At 63.3% G+C, this 15,428-nt stretch overlaps 1 protein-coding gene across 1 annotated transcript; it reads right to left on the reverse strand.

Annotated features, from left to right (window-relative positions):
- Positions 1–517: 517 nt before the first annotated feature.
- TBKBP1 (TBK1 binding protein 1) lies at positions 518–11,899 on the reverse strand. Its single transcript, XM_088179423.1, has 10 exons — positions 11,203–11,899; positions 9,667–9,891; positions 9,466–9,588; positions 9,261–9,365; positions 8,762–8,903; positions 8,520–8,680; positions 7,938–7,987; positions 4,042–4,160; positions 1,892–2,655; positions 518–1,377 (listed from the first exon to the last, which is right to left on the reverse strand). Exons 2-10 carry the CDS (start codon positions 9,886–9,888, stop codon positions 1,249–1,251), a joined length of 1,815 nt encoding a protein of 604 aa, XP_088035549.1. The 5' UTR covers positions 9,889–9,891; positions 11,203–11,899; the 3' UTR covers positions 518–1,248.
- Positions 11,900–15,428: the final 3,529 nt, after the last annotated feature.

The raw sequence follows: 15,428 nt of genomic DNA on the forward strand, positions 1-15,428 counted from the left end.
CTGGGACAGGGCTGCAGGACACCCCAAACCCTGTCACCCCCAGGGCCACCCCGGCCACACAAACCGGTTCTGTCGAGCCTCAAACTCCTTCCCGACCCCAACCCCACCCTCAGGGGGGCACCTACAGCGGGACCCCCCCCTCTCCTTCCCCAGAGACCCCAAGAGAGGCGATTCCTTCACCCCCACCGAGGCGTTTTGGGCGCTGGGAAGGTTTTATTGGAGTCGGTGGCGTCGCAGCGAGGGCGGGTCCCTCCTCCCGGGGGTCCCGGGGGTCCCGGGGTGGGGTGGGGCCGGGGGGGGGCCGAGCCCCCGGCGTTGCTTTGGGGGTGGGGGACATGTGCGCTGTGACACGGGGGGGACATGCAGCGCAGAGCGGCTCGGTGAGGAGGGGACAGTGCTGCGGACCCCCCCCCTCTCCCGGCGGCTTTGAGGTAGATCGAACGTGGGGGGACGGGGGTGACAGGGTGGGGGGGGGGGGGGGGGCTCAGGGTGAGCAGCCGCCTGCAGCCCCCCCCGGTTAAAGCAGGAGGAGGGGTGGCTGGAGATGAAGGGGGGGCTGCTGGGGGGTCTCCACGCCGCTCGGGGATTTGGGGTGGGGGGTTAGGGGGAGCCCCAGGGAGCCCAGTGCAATGTTGGGGGGATGGGGAGGGGTCCATGCTGCTCCTCGGGGCTCGTTTCTCAGCAGCATCGTGGTGGGGAGGGGGGAGAATTTTGGGGGTGCTTTTAATGTAAAAGAGTGGAAAGGTGCTTGAACCGGCGGGACAAGGCAAAGGGGACCGAGAACGAGCAGCTGCCCCCCCAGTCCCACCACCCCAACCCTCCTCCAAACCCCGACCCCACCTCTGAGCCCACAGCCGGGGGAAGGAGCGGCCCCTTCCCCTCAGCTGCTTCCTGGGGGCCGGACCCGGGACCCGGCCCCTCGGATCCTCCCTGAGATCAAACAGCGACACTCGAGGCTGCAGAGGGACACCCAGGGGCACTGACGGGTCCCCTCCGGGCCACCAGCCGGCACGGCGTGACACCGCTACCCGCAACATCCAAACCTGGCACGGGGGTGGGGGCGTGGATGAACCCGCTCCGAGGGGGCTGGGGGGGCTCCGGGGGGGCTCTGGGGGTGAGGAGTGGTGGAGGGGTGGGGGGGCTCAGTTTTTCCGTAGCTACTGAAGACTTGGAGGTATTTCGGGAGCCGGGAGCTCCCGGAGTGTTTCCATGCAGCATCCAAAGGTCGGGAAGAGGAGGGGGCAAGGCTCAGATCTTGCTGTTCTCCAGGTGCGAGTCGATGTGTTTGACCAGGGCATCGTCCGGGTACCCGATGGGGAAGGCCAGCTGGCACAGCGGGCAGCTCCGCACCTCCGAGTCCACCGTCTCCAGCAGCAGCTGCAGGGGGGGCACAGAGCCACGCTGAGACGGTGGCCACATCGGTCACCCCCTCCAAAAACCCCCCCAGTGACACCCAGCCGGGCACAGAGCCACGCTGAGATGGTGGCGACTTCTATCACCCCTTCCCAAAACTCTCCCAGTGCCACCCAGCCGGGTGACAAACGGGGAGAGGGCACAGAACCATGTTGAGATGGTGGCCACATCTCAGTGTCCCCCCACCCGGGTGACACACGGGAAGAAGACACAGAGCCATGCTGAGATGGTGGCCACATCTGTCACCCCCACCCCAAAACCCTCCTAGTGCCCCCCACAGCCGGGCACAGTGCCATGCTGAGACGGTGGCCACATCTCAGTGTCCCCCCAGCCAGCCGGGTGACAAACGAGGGGAAACTGAGGCACGCCTCCTCACTCAGAGATGCCACCACGCTGAACATTTTAGGGGTTCCCTCCATGCTCCCCAGCCCCAAAAACCCCTCAGGGACATTTGAGGGGAGGGGATTCTCCTCCTTACGTTGATGGAAGGCCAGGACTGGGCGTGCTCGGCCCGGGCGTAGGCGGCCGCCGTCCGGTGCACGGTGTCGGCGTCGGGCACGGGGAAACCGGCGCAGAAGGAGGCGCAGCGGATGGCCCCGGCCTCGGGGCTGGGCGGGCTGGGCAGCGCCCACTCCTCCTCATCCGAGGATTGCTTCTCGAAGCGGACGTGCTCCTCGAAGGGCTCGTGGGCGCTCAGCGGGGCCCCCGCTCCCCCCAAGTAAACGTCGCCGTAGGGCCGGTGCTTGGGCAGAGTGGAGGCTTCGGGCTGCAGCCAGAGCGAGCGGCTCTGCTGGTACAGGGCCACGTTGGTCACCTCCGAGTAACTGCGGCGACCTTGGAAGCCAGCCTTGATGTGGCGGCTCGAGGGTTTGGCGTAGCCCAGCTCCATCCTCTCGCCGGGCAGGCGGTGCGGGGACGCCGAGGTCGGGGATGGGCAAGGCGGAGGTGGCGGAGCTGGCGAGCGGCGCTGCTGGGCGGGCGACTGGTTTGGAGGTGGCACCGGGGAGCGACGCTGCTGGGCAGGGGACTGGCAAGGACCGGGGGCTGGCGAGCGGCGCTGTTGGGCCGGAGATTGGCTGGGGGGTCCCGGTGAGCGGCGTTGGAGGGCGGGGGATTGGCACTGGGAGCGTCCCGGTGGAACGGGCGAGGGGCACTGAGGGGCGGGCGAGCGGCGCTGCTGGGCCGGGGAGTGGCACTGGGACAGCGGGGAGTGGCACTGGGACAGCGGGGAGTGGCGCTGGCCTGGCACGGGATAAAAGGGGGGACACACAGACACACACAGAGAGAGAGAAAAAGTGATCCGTGTTAGATGGGCGGCTTGGGAAATGGGGGAAATAATGCGGGGAATGTGGGGAATAATGTGGGGAATGTGGGAAGTGAAATGTGGGAAATGTGGGAAATGTGGGAAATGTGGGAAGTGAAATGGGGGAAATAATGTGGGGAATGTGGGAAATGAAATGTGGAAAATGTGGGGAATGCGGGGAATTAAACATGGGAAATGTGGGAAATAAAGTGGGAAATGAAATGGGGGAAATAATGTGGGAAATAATGTGGGAAATCTGGGAAACCTGGGAAATATGGGAAATGTGGGGAATGAAATGTGGAAAATGTGAGGAGTAATGTGGGGAATGTGGGAAATGAAATGTGGGGAATGTGGGGACTGCGGGGAAATGTGGGGAATGTGGGAAATAATGTGGGAAATGAAATGTGGGAATTGTAGGAAATGAAACGTGGCAAGTGCCTCGGTATCCAGGGGTATCCCGGAGGGAGGGGAGGGGGGGATGAGGCTCTGGGGACCCCCCAGAGGGACGGGGGATTCTGGGGGGAGGGAATGCAGCCAGGGATGGAGATTCCCGGGGATTGATTCTCCCAAGGATGGATATTTTGGGATGGACACTCCCAGGTGTGGATGCTCCCAGGGATGGAGATTCTTGGGATGGGATTGGATATTTTGGGGTGGGTACCCCCAGGGCTGGGATGCTCCCAGGTGTGGGTATTTTGGGATGGGATAATCCCAGGTTTGGGTACTCCCAGGTGTGGATACTTTGGGGATGGATGCTCGTGGGATGGGATTGGATATTTTGGGGTGGGTACTCCCAGGGATGGGATGCTCCCAGGTGTGGATATTTTGGGATGGGATAATCCCAGGTTTGGGTACTCCCAGGTGTGGATATTTTGGCATGGATTCTCCCAGTAATGGATATTTTGGCATGGATTCTCCCAGGCATGGATGCTCTTGGTTTGGGATGCTCCCACGTGTGGATATTTTAGGATGGGACAATCCCAGGGATGAGTATCCCCATTTATGGATATTTTAGGATGGAACATTCCCAGGGATGGATACCCTTGGGATGAGATGCTCCCAGGAATGGATACCCCCAGGTATGAATATTTTGGGTTTAGACATTCCCAGGGATGGATACCCTTGGGATGGGACATTCCCAGGGAATGAGTATCCCCATTTATGGATATTTTGGGATGGGACACTCCCATCTGTGAATCCTCCCCTTGCGGGACCCTCCCAGGGCTCCCGGCCACCCTCGAGGACCGATCCCCTCAGGATCTCATCCCCACCCTCAGGACGAGGTCACCCATCCCCTTTTCCCGGTGTTCCTTCCCCTCCCTCACCACCATTGAGGCTCTTTTCCTGCAGCAGCGCCCGCAGGATCTGGCTCTGCAGGGAGCTGAGGTTCCGCAGCCGGCACAGCTCCTCCGTCAGCTCCGTGTACGCCAGCGCCAGGTTCACCCTGCGGAGCACAGGAAAGCCGGGCAGGAATCCTTCAGCAGGGATTAAATCCGATTAAATCCCTCAGCGGGGGTTAAATCCTTCAGTCAGAATGAAATCCTTCAGTAGGGCTTGACCTCCCCACTGCAATTTTGGTTTTTTGCAATTTTGGTTTTTTGCAATTTTGTCTTTCTGCATTTTTTTTTTTGGTTTTGGCTTTGTTTTTTGTTTTTGGTTTGGTTTGGTTTAATAAACACGGCTAAAAGAGGTTTAGTGCTACAGCCGGGTGGTGCTTCCATCACTCCTCCAGCAAATTCCTAAGGAAATCATGACCCAGGGTAAAAAAAAAACAAAAGAAAAAAAAACAAAACTCCTCAGGGTGTCTGAAGTTCCCTCTCGCCACCCCAGCCGACACCACCGGGTCCAGAGGACAATTCCCGAAGGGGACACGGTGGCTCTGCGGGTGACACAGCTCAAAACCAACCCAAATTCACTTTTTGAACTCAAAAAAGGAAAAGTTTTGCCGGCGGATCTCGCACCGGGAGCAGCCGGGATGGGGCGGGTGCTGCTCCCCCCCCCCACCCCGCTCCCGGCGTTTGGAAGCGCTGCCAAAATCACAAAATCATCAATTCTGCCCCGGGTTGGTGTCGCTTTCCGAGCCGGGATTGTCGGCCCCGAGGGGCCCTGAGCTCGGCGCGGTCCCCGCTGAGCTGTTGTGACACCGCGGGGACCCGGAGCCGCCGCTCGAAACCGCAGTGACAGCGCCGGGCCCCGCCGAGACCCCCGGGGCACACAGAGAGAGAGAGAGGTGGGAAAGGAGGAGGAGAAGGAGAAAGTGAGGAGAAGGAGGGGAAAAAATAGAGAGAGAAAGGGAAAAAAAAAAAAAAGAAATAGGTGAAGGAGAAGAGGGAAAGGAGGAGAAGGAAAAGGAGGAAAAAGAAAGTAAGTAAAAGAAGGAATAGAAGGAAAAGGAGAAAAAGACGGAAAAGAAGGAATAGGAAGGAAAAGGAGAAAAAGACGGAAAAGAAGGAATAGGAAGGAAAAGGAGAAAAAGACGGAAAAGAAGGAATAGGAAGGAAAAGGAGAAAAAGACGGAAAAGAAGGAATAGGAAGGAAAAGGAGAAAAAGACGGAAAAGAAGGAATAGGAAGGAAAAGGAGAAAAAGACGGAAAAGAAGGAATAGGAAGGAAAAGGAGAAAAAGACGGAAAAGAAGGAATAGGAAGAAAAGGAGAAAAAGACGGAAAAGAAGGAATAGGAAGAGAAGGAGAAAAAGAAGAAAAAGGAGGAAAGGAAGAAAAAGGAGGAAAAGGAGTAAAAGAAGAAAGAGGAGGAAAAGAAGAAAAAGGAGGAAAAGGAAGAAAAGAATGAAAAAGAGGAAAAGAAAGAGAACGAGGAAAAAGAAGGAAAAGGAAGAAAAGAAAAGAAGAAAACCAAAACAGAGCAGAAAAGCCCGAGGGGCGCACAGAGGATGTCACCTTTGTGTCCCCCAGACCCCTTTTTGCTGCCGAGCTGGAGGAGCCAGGGGTGGGGACCCATGGGTGCAAGAGACATTAAAATCCACAAAATCCCCCCCAAAATGGGGGAAATTTGAGGGGTGGTCTGACCGCCCCAAATCCCCACTCTGCGCTTTCCAGGGCTTTCCTCAAGATTTGGCTCCCGGATTTTCCCGGGAGGGAGCGCAAGAAGGAACAACCGCGAGCTCAGAAAGCCAAAAAACAAAATAATAATTAAAAAAAACCCCCTAAACCTCAGAAAAGAAACCAAAAAAGAGAGGAAGATCGGGACGCGGGGGGACCCCCGCCCCACGCACACCGCAGCAGAAGCACCAGAAAATCACCCGGAGATGGAAAACGCCGATAAGGCGCTTTTCACACCCAAAAAAAACAGTGGCGGAGAGAAGCAGGTGACAAAAAAAGAGCTGAATCGGCAAGAAAAGAGCGCGGAGGGAAAAGCTGGGCCCGGGGAGGGGGAGAGGAGCCAGCCCTGCCTCAGTTTCCCCATCCCAGCCTGGTGGATTCGGGCTTTAAAAGAAAGATTTTTGGGGATTGGGGAATGTTAATGGAGATATTTGGGATATTTGGATATTGCGGGGAGTGAGGGAGGTGGGGAGGGACAATCTGGGGGTGAACTCGGAAGAGGGAATTTTATGGAAATAAATGGAATTAAGGAGGGGAAGGGAGAAGGGAAGGATCCAGGTTTTGATCTGCACCAGGACGACAGGGAAAGGCGGCAGCGCCCAACACCTCCGGAAAAGCAGGGGATGGATTCGGCCCCCCCACAACAACACCCCCGCCCCTCCCCGGCCCCGATTGTCACCTTTGATGTGTCCCCAGCTCGGGGGGGCCGCCGGGTCCCCGCTGTCACCGCCCCGGGCTGGGGACAGCGAGGGAACGAGGCCAGCGAGGAGTTAAAATGGGGACAAAGCCCCCGCCTCGGTGCCATCGCGGGGGGTTTGGGGACATCGCCACCACCTCGGTGCCACCTTTAGGGGTTTCAGGGGTTCAGGGACACCGTCACCATCCCGGTGCCATCGCGGGGGGTTTAAGGGACACTGTCACCACCTTGGTGCCACCTTTGGGAGTTTTAGGGGTCCGGGGATATCGTCCCTGCCTCAGTGCCACTGTTGGGGGTTTGGAGGGGTCCAGGGACACTGTCACCACCTCGGTGCCACCTTTAGGGGTTTAAGGGGTCCGAGGACATTGCCCCCACCTCGGTGCCACCGTCAGCCCTTAGGGGTTCAAGGGGTCTGGCCACAGCCCCATCTCCTCTCAGGTCCCCCCGGATTTGGGGTGTTTTGACTCCAAATCCCAAATCTGTGGGCTCGAACTGCCCGTCCCAGCACCCCGCAGTGCCCGGGAGCCCCCAGAACTCGCGGCTACCGCAAAGGGGACACCGGGAAGTGACAAGGAGGGACAGAGGAGGGTCCTGCCCGCAGCACTGGCACCCAAAAGCGGCAGAAGGAAACGCTCGGGTGGGGTTTGGAGCAGAGATGGAGACGGAACAGCGGCTCCAAGGGGCCGGGAAAGGCTCCCGGGGCTGCCCAGGCTCGAGTGGGGCTGGGTCGGTGCCCGGTGGCCGGGATGGGTCGGTGCCCGGTGGCTGAGATGGTTTGGTTTGGCACGAATTGGTGACACAGGAGTGGCGCGGGTTGGGGCCGCACGGTGACCCTCGGTGCTGCAAGTTGCAATTCGGTGCCGCTCGGTGCCAGCTCGGTGCCAGCTCGGTGCCCCTCGGTACTGCCCGGTGCCAGCTCGGTGCCGGCTCGGTGCCAGCTCGGTGTCGCTCTCTCGGCAGCCGCGAGCCGTCAGTGCCCTCTGGAGGCAGCGCCGAGCCGGTACCGGGCACGGAGACAACGCACGGACACCGGGAAAGAGGCACCGGGTACCGGGACAACGCACAGCACCCGGCACCGGGCACCGGGACGATGCACGGATACCGGGAACGGGGCACCGGGCACCGGGACGATGCACTGCACCCAGCACCGGGCACCGGACACAGGGCACTGACACCGGGACAGTGCAGGGAACCGGGAACCGGGCACCGGGCACCGGGCCAACACTCGGCATCGGGCACCGGACACGGGGCACCGGGCACCGGGCCAACACTCGGCACCGGGCACCGGGCACCCCGCGCCCGCAGCCCCACCCAGCTCCAAACCCCCGTGGTGATTTTGGGGTGCGGGATCCCCCCGCTGCAGCATTTCAATGCGGGGTGTGGGGTGACCCCGCCGTGCTCCACAGCCGCTCCCGTGTGTCCCCCCCTCCCACCCTGCTCCCCCAGTCCCCTCCCAGCACTTACTGGTCGTCGCCCACCTTCTTCACCCACGCCATGTCCCGCTCCGACTGCTCCTGGGGACGGCAGAGCCCCGGTCAGCACCGGGACCCCCAACCCGGGCATGGGGGGGTCCTGTGGGGTCAGACCCTGCCCCATTCCTGCTCCCAGACACCCCTCAGCATCCAAATCCGACCCACTGAGGATTGAGGGGTCTATGGGGTCAGACCCTGCCCTGTACCTCTCCCAGACACCCCTCGGTACCCAAACCCGACCTAAAAAAGACTGGGGGGATCCTATGGGGTCAGATCCTGCCCCGTTCCCGCACCCAGACACCCCCGGCACCCAAACCCCACCCACAGGGAATGAAGGGTCCTATGGGGTCAGACCCTGCCCCATACCTGCTCTCAGACATCCAAACCCCACCCACAGGGAATGAAAGGTCCTATGGGGTCAGACCCTGCTCCCAGACACCCCTGGGCACCCAAACCCCACCCACAGGGAATGAAGGGTCCTATGGGGTCAGACCCTGCTCCCAGACACCCCTGGGCACCCAAACCCCACCCACCCCGGCCTGGGGGTGGTCCCAGGCCCCGCCCTGCCCCTCACCTGTTCGCGGGTGTCCTGCAGGTGTTTCAGCTCCTGCTGCAGCCTCTCGCACTCTGCCTTGAGATGCTCCTCGCGGTGCTGGGCGCGCTGGTTCTCCTGGCGCGCCGCCTCCAGCTCAGCCTCCAGCCCGCGGCTCTGCCAGCCCCCGGCTCGCTCCAGCACTGCGGGCACCGCTCGGTTCAGCCCCCGGCAGCTCCGCGGGGTCCCGGGGGGCGCGGAGGGGCGGGGAGGGGGCTGCTCACCGTGGCTCAGCCCGGGGTTGGGGTGCAGGGCGATGAAAGGCACGTCCTGAGTGCCCAGCCCGGGGAAGGCGCCGCTGTCGCGTTGTCGCAGTTGCTGCTCCAAGCTCCGGATGCGGCTCAGGTGCGTCTCCACCAGCGCTCGCTGCATGGGGAGGGGACAGGGCTGAGCCTGAGGGCGTTGTGTCCCCTCCCCGGGGTTCATCCTGTCCCTCCCCGGCACGGCCCGCACGGATTTTGGGGTGGGTTTTTGGGGTGGCATGGCAGGAGTGGCTCCCTGGCTGGGAAAGGGGAGCCGGGGGTGACCCTGGCACCAGGACAGAGGAGCTGGGATCATCCCTTGGGAAGATGGATCAATCTGAGCATCCCTAAAACCCCCAAGGCGGCCTAAACACCCCGGCCCCTCCCAGCCCTGCACCCCCAAGGATGGGGACCCCACGGGCGGTCGCGGAGAAGGGAAGGGGACCCCGGTGGCTGTCCCCCACCGGTGGCTGTCACCCACCATCTCTCCCAGCTCGGTCTCCAGGTCCGCCTTCTCCACGCACAGCTTCTCGTACGCCTGGATCATCTCCTCCAGCTGCTCCTCCCGCTCTTTGCTCTTCTGCAGCTGCCGGGGGGAAGGTGAAGGGGATTCGGGGGTGGGTGGGTGGCTCGGGGACCCCCCAAACTCCCCCCCCCCCCCCCCCAGACCCTCTGTCCCCGCTCACCTCGTGCTGGAACTGGTTGAGCTGCTGCTGCAGCGACGCCTTCTCGCTCTTGAGCAGCGAATTCTCCTTGGCCTCGTAGAGGGAGAAGATGTGCTCCTCGCCGAACTCGCCGATCAGGGGGTACTGCGGCCGCGGGGCAGGCGGTCAGAGGGGTCCCCCCGACCCCACGCACCCCCCCCGGGGCTCCCCCTGACCCCTCACCTTGACCTCGTACATCTTGAGGCGGCGCTTGAGCGTGGAGTTCTCCCTCTCGAGCCCCGTGAGCCGGTTCTTGATGTCGTCGTAGGCGGTGATGAGGGCGAAGTGCGAGGCCGAGCACATCTCTCCCGACAGGTCGGTGTTGGGGCTGTCCAGCCAGTCCTCGTCCGGCCCCAGCGCCTCCTGTGTCAGGATGCTGATGTCGTCCTCGAACATGGAGTCCATGTCCTGCCTGCGGGGACAGCGGGCACACGGGTGACACCGGGCCAGGCCGGGCTGGGGGGACACTGGGGTGGGATAAGGGGAGCCCAGGTGGGTCACAGCGGGGTCTGCGGGAGCTCAGCCTGTCCCGGTGACAGCGGGTGACAATCCCAGGAGCTGCCGCCAGCAGCAGATCCAACCCCGCGGTGACAAAGGGACGCTGGCCCCGTGCTCACCTCTGTCCCCACCGGGGAAAGGGGGCACAGAAATCCTGACACCCCCCTCAGCTTCCATCAGGATGAGGATGGGAGCAGAGAGCACCCTCGGCAGAGCCCCCAGGGTGGGGACACGGTGACTTTCCTCATGTCCCCTCCCGGGAACGAGCACCAGAAATAGCGTCCGGTGCCGCTGCCTCCCGCCCTGCGCCGCACGGGAGCTGCTTCCCGGCCTCCCACGCCTCTCGCAGCCGTGCCCTAAATTCCAGCGCTGCCACTCACCCTCCACCCCCCGGGAGCCACCTGGCCCCTGGCACTGTCCCCAACCCCGCCCGGGGGTCCCCACCCCTCCCGACCCGCTCCGCCTCAGCGCTGGACCCCGCACGAGGCTTCGGGGTGACCGAGGCTCCCAAAGGCGCTGCCTCCGGTGGTTCCCGGGGTGTTTCCCGGTGGGAAAAGCGCCCCAAACCAGCGCAGCCCACTCTGGAGCTGTCCCCTGTCCCCTGTCCCAGCTGGGGACTCCGTGGGCACCGGGGCGACCGGCGGGCAAGCGCAGCCCGGGCGGCTTGGCAGACATCTGGGAGCCACCGCCGCACAAATAATTCATGGCACAGAGCTGGCAGAGGGAGGAGAGATCTGCAGGGTGACGGGGGTGGGGACAGCACGGTCCCCTCGAGCCGCTGGTGGAGCCTGGGGACAGCCCAGCCACCCCCACCCCCGGGCCGGGGGTCCCGTGGGCAGCTGGGGGCTGTGGCAGCGCCCGCTGGGACACGGAAAATGAATTATGGACAGACCCCCGGCACTGCGACCCCTCCGAGGGCCTAAAATCCATGGCCGGGGTGGTGACAGAGGGGACAAACCTCTGCTCGGGCTGGGAGGGCGCTGCCATCACCCCCGGGGGAAACTGAGGCACCCCCAAAGCCAAGATGAGACCCCCAAGCTCTGGTGACTCCCTCTCCCCAAATCAAGATCCCCGGAGCACTGGGGGGGTTCCCAGGCCCTGCCAGCGGAGGCACCGTGGTGACAAGACCCTCTTTGTCCCCAACACGCATCGGAGCGTCCCCGAGGCTGCCCAGAGCTCCCCAAATTGCCGTGCCTCAGTTTCCCCAGCCCGCTGTGACACCTGCCTTGCAGCGGGCCCCAGGCACGGGGCGAAGCGGTGCGGGCTGGGCAGGGCTGCGGCGCGGGCACAGGCGTGTCACAGGTATGTCACAGGTGTGTCACAGGTGTGTCACAGGCGTGTCACAGGCGTGTCACAGGGCTGGCACAGGTGTGTCTCAGGTGTGGGAGCTCCGGACATCGGCCACGAGAGGATCGGGGGGAGCCGGAGCTGCTCTCATCGGGTTCCAGGCAGGGTCCCCACGGCACCGCCGCTCCCTCCGCGCTCCCGGCCCCTCCTCGAGGCCTGCAAATGCCTTGGGAAAAAAAAAAAAAGGGAAAATGGAGCTCCCCGGGACTGGGACACTGCGGGAGGGCTCGGCCGGCTCCGAGCTCCGGTGGGAATGGGAATGGGAATGGGGATGAGGATGGGAATGGGAATGGGGATGAGGATGAGGATGAGGATGAGGATGGGGATGAGGATGAGGATGAGGATGAGGATGAGGATGGGATGAGGATGAGGATGAGATGTGCCAGGCTGTGAGTGCTGCCGGGCCGCTGGCACCCGGCTGGGTTGGAGACCAGATTTGCCCCCCCCCGCCCCAAAAACTGGGGGTCGGGAGGATGCACTCGGTAGGACCCGGCCTAGGGCAGCCCCTCCTGCCCCGACCCTCGGTGGCCGCGGCCGGGACGAGCCCCCTCCTCATTGCTGGGACCCCCCGGGTGCTGTCCCGGTTCTGAGGGGCTGGGGGACAGCGGGGAGGGGCTGGGGGCACCGCCAGGGCCACGAGCGAGGACAGCGGGCGTGGAACCGGCGGGGAACCGGCGGGGAACCGGCGGGGAAAGGGGGCCGGGCTCGGTGCGCGGGTGAGCGCGGACGGGGGTCGCGATAGGGTGAGCGGGGGGGGGGGTCCGGCCTGCGGAGGCCACGGAACCTCCGGGAAATCGTCCCCGAACGCCCCCGGCCCGGCCCGGTGCCACCCGCCCCCCCCACCCCCACCCCGCACCCAGCCCGGGGGTCGCCCGGCGGGGGAAAGGGACGGAAACGCAGGAGGGGTCCGGGGCGGAGCCGGGACGGGATGAGGATGAGGATGGAGCCGGGGATGGGGATGGGGATGGAAATGTGGATGGAAACGGGATGGAACCAGGGGTGGAGATGGGAACGGAACCGGGGATGGGGATGAGGATGAAGATGCGAAACCAGCCGGGGATGGAGACGGGAATTAGGATGGGAATGGGGATGGGGATGAGGATGAGAATGGGGGTGAGGATGAGGATGAGGATGGGGATGAGGATGGGGATGAGGATGAAGCCGCGGATGAGGATGAAGCGGGGATGCTGAAGCCGGCGGGGGGAGATGGGGCTGGGGCCGGGGCTGGGGTCGCGCTGTGGCTGGAGAGGACAGGCCCGGTGGGGCGGGGGCCGCTCTCTCTGCCCCCCCCCCGGCCCTTCCCGCTGTCCCCCGGCCCAGGCCCCGCACTCACCGGCGCTGCTGCTGCGCTGCGGCGGCGCCCGCCGGGATGCGGCTCCGTCCCCGCCCCGCCGGGTCCCGCTGCCGTTCCCGGTCCCCGCCGCAGCCCCGGCCCCGCCGCCGCCGTTTCTTCCGCTCCGGAGACACCGACAAACCACGTGGGCACCGGGCGGCCGCCAGCCCCTCCCCCGCCACGCGCCGGGGCCGCCCCCGGGGCTGTGACCCCCCCACCCCCCATCCCAACCCCCCCCTCCGGGGCACGGCCCCTCCCGGTGATGCTCCGGGGGAGGGGGGGGGACACAAACGCTGCACCTCAAACCCCTCCCGTGACCTGCCCGGGGAGGGGGCACCACCGACCCCTGAACCCCTCCCGTGCCCGGAGGACCCCCCCTCAAGGGCCGGGGGGCTTCTCCCTTCATCCCGGGGGGCATCGCGGAGCCGCATCCCCGCTCGGTGGGGGCTGGGCTGGGGTCCCGCCTGCCCCCGCCCCCCCCCAACCCCCCCCCCCCCTTCCTCCCTCCTTTCCCTGAACATTTTATTCCCTGAATTGTTCCCGGAGCCGCTTCCATTATGGAATTACATCTTTTCCCTGTGCTGCGCTGGGTTATTAATAGCTGCTCTCCTTTCGCCGCGGCTGCCGGGGGCTCCGGGGGACAGACCCCGGGGCGGGGGCGGGAACTGCCAGCCCGGTGCCCACAGACCCCCAGGACAGACCCCGGGATGGCCCTGATGGATCCATGGCAAGGACAGAGCCCTGCAGCCCCTCGGGAAGGGGGCACTGCCAGCCCGGTGCCCACAGACCCCCAGGAGAGACCCCGGGATGGCACGGACAGACCCAGGGCATGGACAGAGCCCTGCAGCCCCCCGGGAAGGGGTCACTGCAATCCTGGTGCCCAAAGACCCCCAGGACAGACCCTGGAATGGCACGGATGTGTCCATGGCATGGATATACCCTGGAATGGCACTGATGGATCCATGGCACGGACAGAGCCCTGCAGGACTGCCAGCCCGGTGCCCACAGACCCCCAGGACAGACCCCGGGATGGCCCTGATGGATCCACGGCATGGACAGACCCCCGGGAAGGGGTCACTGCCAGCCCGGTGCCCACAGACCCCCAGGACAGACCCCGGGATGGCCCTGATGGATCCACGGCATGGACAGACCCCCGGGAAGGGGTCACTGCCAGCCCGGTGCCCACAGACCCCCAGGACAGACCCCGGGATGGCACAGACGGATCCATGGCACGGACAAACCCTGGAATGGACACATCCATGGCTCTGAGTGACCCCAGTGGCACAAGGTTCCAGCCAGGGCCTCATCCCACCCCAGCGGAGGGGCCGGGAATGGGAAGCAGAGCCCCAGGAATGGGGGCCGGGGGGGATCTGTGGGACCCCGACACCCCAAACATCCCGGCCGAGGCCTCTGGAGGAACTGAGGGTTAAAGATCAGCCCCAGGGATGGGATCTGGGAGGGATCCCGCAGCAAAGCCGAGCTGGGAGCTGTCAGCACGGAGAAATCCTGGTCCTGACCATGGCTCGTGTCACGACAGGGGAAAAGGAATCGCTGAAAAATCCAATTTAGGGTTTTTGGGTCCCACCAGGAGAATCAAAGGGAGCAAATCTTCGAGCTGGGAGCAGCCACGGGATTCCCAATCCAGATTCCCTTTCCTGGAGCTCTGTTGAGCGCTGAGCTGGAGCCTTGGATATCCTGGAGAGGATCCTGCACCCTGAGCTGGGGGCACGGACATTCCAGGAGATTCCCATGGGAGCTAAAAACCCACCACGAGGCCGGGAATATTTTGGGAGGTTGATGCCGGGGCTGCTCCGACGCTTCGTGGCCGTTCCCGTTGGAATTTCTGCCAAGGGGAAGAAATTGGGCCTGGGTGCCGAAAAGGAAAACCTTTGGAATGTCACCTTTGGGTGGGACGGCAGCGGGAAAGGGCAGGAGGGATCCGCAGGGACGGGATCTGCCGCAATCAGGGCCCCGACAAAAAAAAAAATAAAATAAAAAATAAAATCCCCAGCGGCTCCTCCGGAGGATTTGCTGCAAAGCGCTTTGAAGTGCAAATGAAGGATTTCCGTCAGGTCTGAAGTTAATTTGGAAGCAAAGGAAACATCCCGGAGTGCCCGGGATGGCTGAACAGCCCAGGGGGACACCCCGGAGGTCCCCGAGGGTTGGGGACAAACCTTGGAGCCACCCCGGGAGCTGCCAAAGGGAGAAGGAGCAGAGGGAACGGGACGGATCCAAGCTGCTGGAATTGTCTCTCCTCACCTGAGCCATTCCCTGCCATTTGGGATCCCCAAATGCCTCCCATGGCATTCCCTGCTCTTCCCAAGGCTGAGTTTTCCATGAAGCCCCAATCGGGACATCAAGGAGGAAAAGGGGAGCGCTGGGAACCCCCCCTTTTGTTTCCCGTGGCATTTTTTTCCCCCTCTTCCCAACAGTTTTTGGGAAGTTTGAAGCCAAGGGCAGCCTCAGGGGAATTCCCCCCGGCTGGTGGGGATCCCTCGGATCCCTCTGGAATGTTCGGGATGGGCAAAGGGACCCCCAGGGCCAAGGGGGGACACTCGGGGTGTTGCCCCAAGGGATGAGGAACGGGATGGGAGCTGCCTCTGCCGCCAAATTCCATGGGAATGGTTGGAGAAAAAGAGGAAATTAATCGTCGGGATGGGGAAAGGGATGAGGGAAAGGGATGAGGGAAAGGGATGAGGGAAGGGATGAGGGAAGGGATGAGGGAAAGGGATGAGGGAAAGGGATTCAGGCAGGGTTTGGGGCAAGG

The sequence above is a fragment of the Sturnus vulgaris genome, chromosome 27 (assembly GCF_052056855.1).
Source record: "Sturnus vulgaris isolate bStuVul1 chromosome 27, bStuVul1.hap1, whole genome shotgun sequence".
Classification (NCBI taxonomy): Eukaryota; Metazoa; Chordata; class Aves; order Passeriformes; family Sturnidae; genus Sturnus; species Sturnus vulgaris.

What these genes read in the sequence shown, in the direction of transcription:
- TBKBP1 (XM_088179423.1), bottom strand. Translation starts at nt 9,888, where the DNA reads ATGGACTCCATGTTCGAGGACGACATCAGCATCCTGACACAGGAGGCG. An exon ending in CAACCCCGGGCTGAGCCACG is followed by an intron (nt 8,681 to 8,761) that starts GTGAGCAGCCCC and finishes CGGTGCCCGCAG; the next exon opens with TGCTGGAGCGAGCCGGGGGC. An exon ending in AAGAAGGTGGGCGACGACCA is followed by an intron (nt 4,161 to 7,937) that starts GTAAGTGCTGGG and finishes TGTGCTCCGCAG; the next exon opens with GGTGAACCTGGCGCTGGCGT.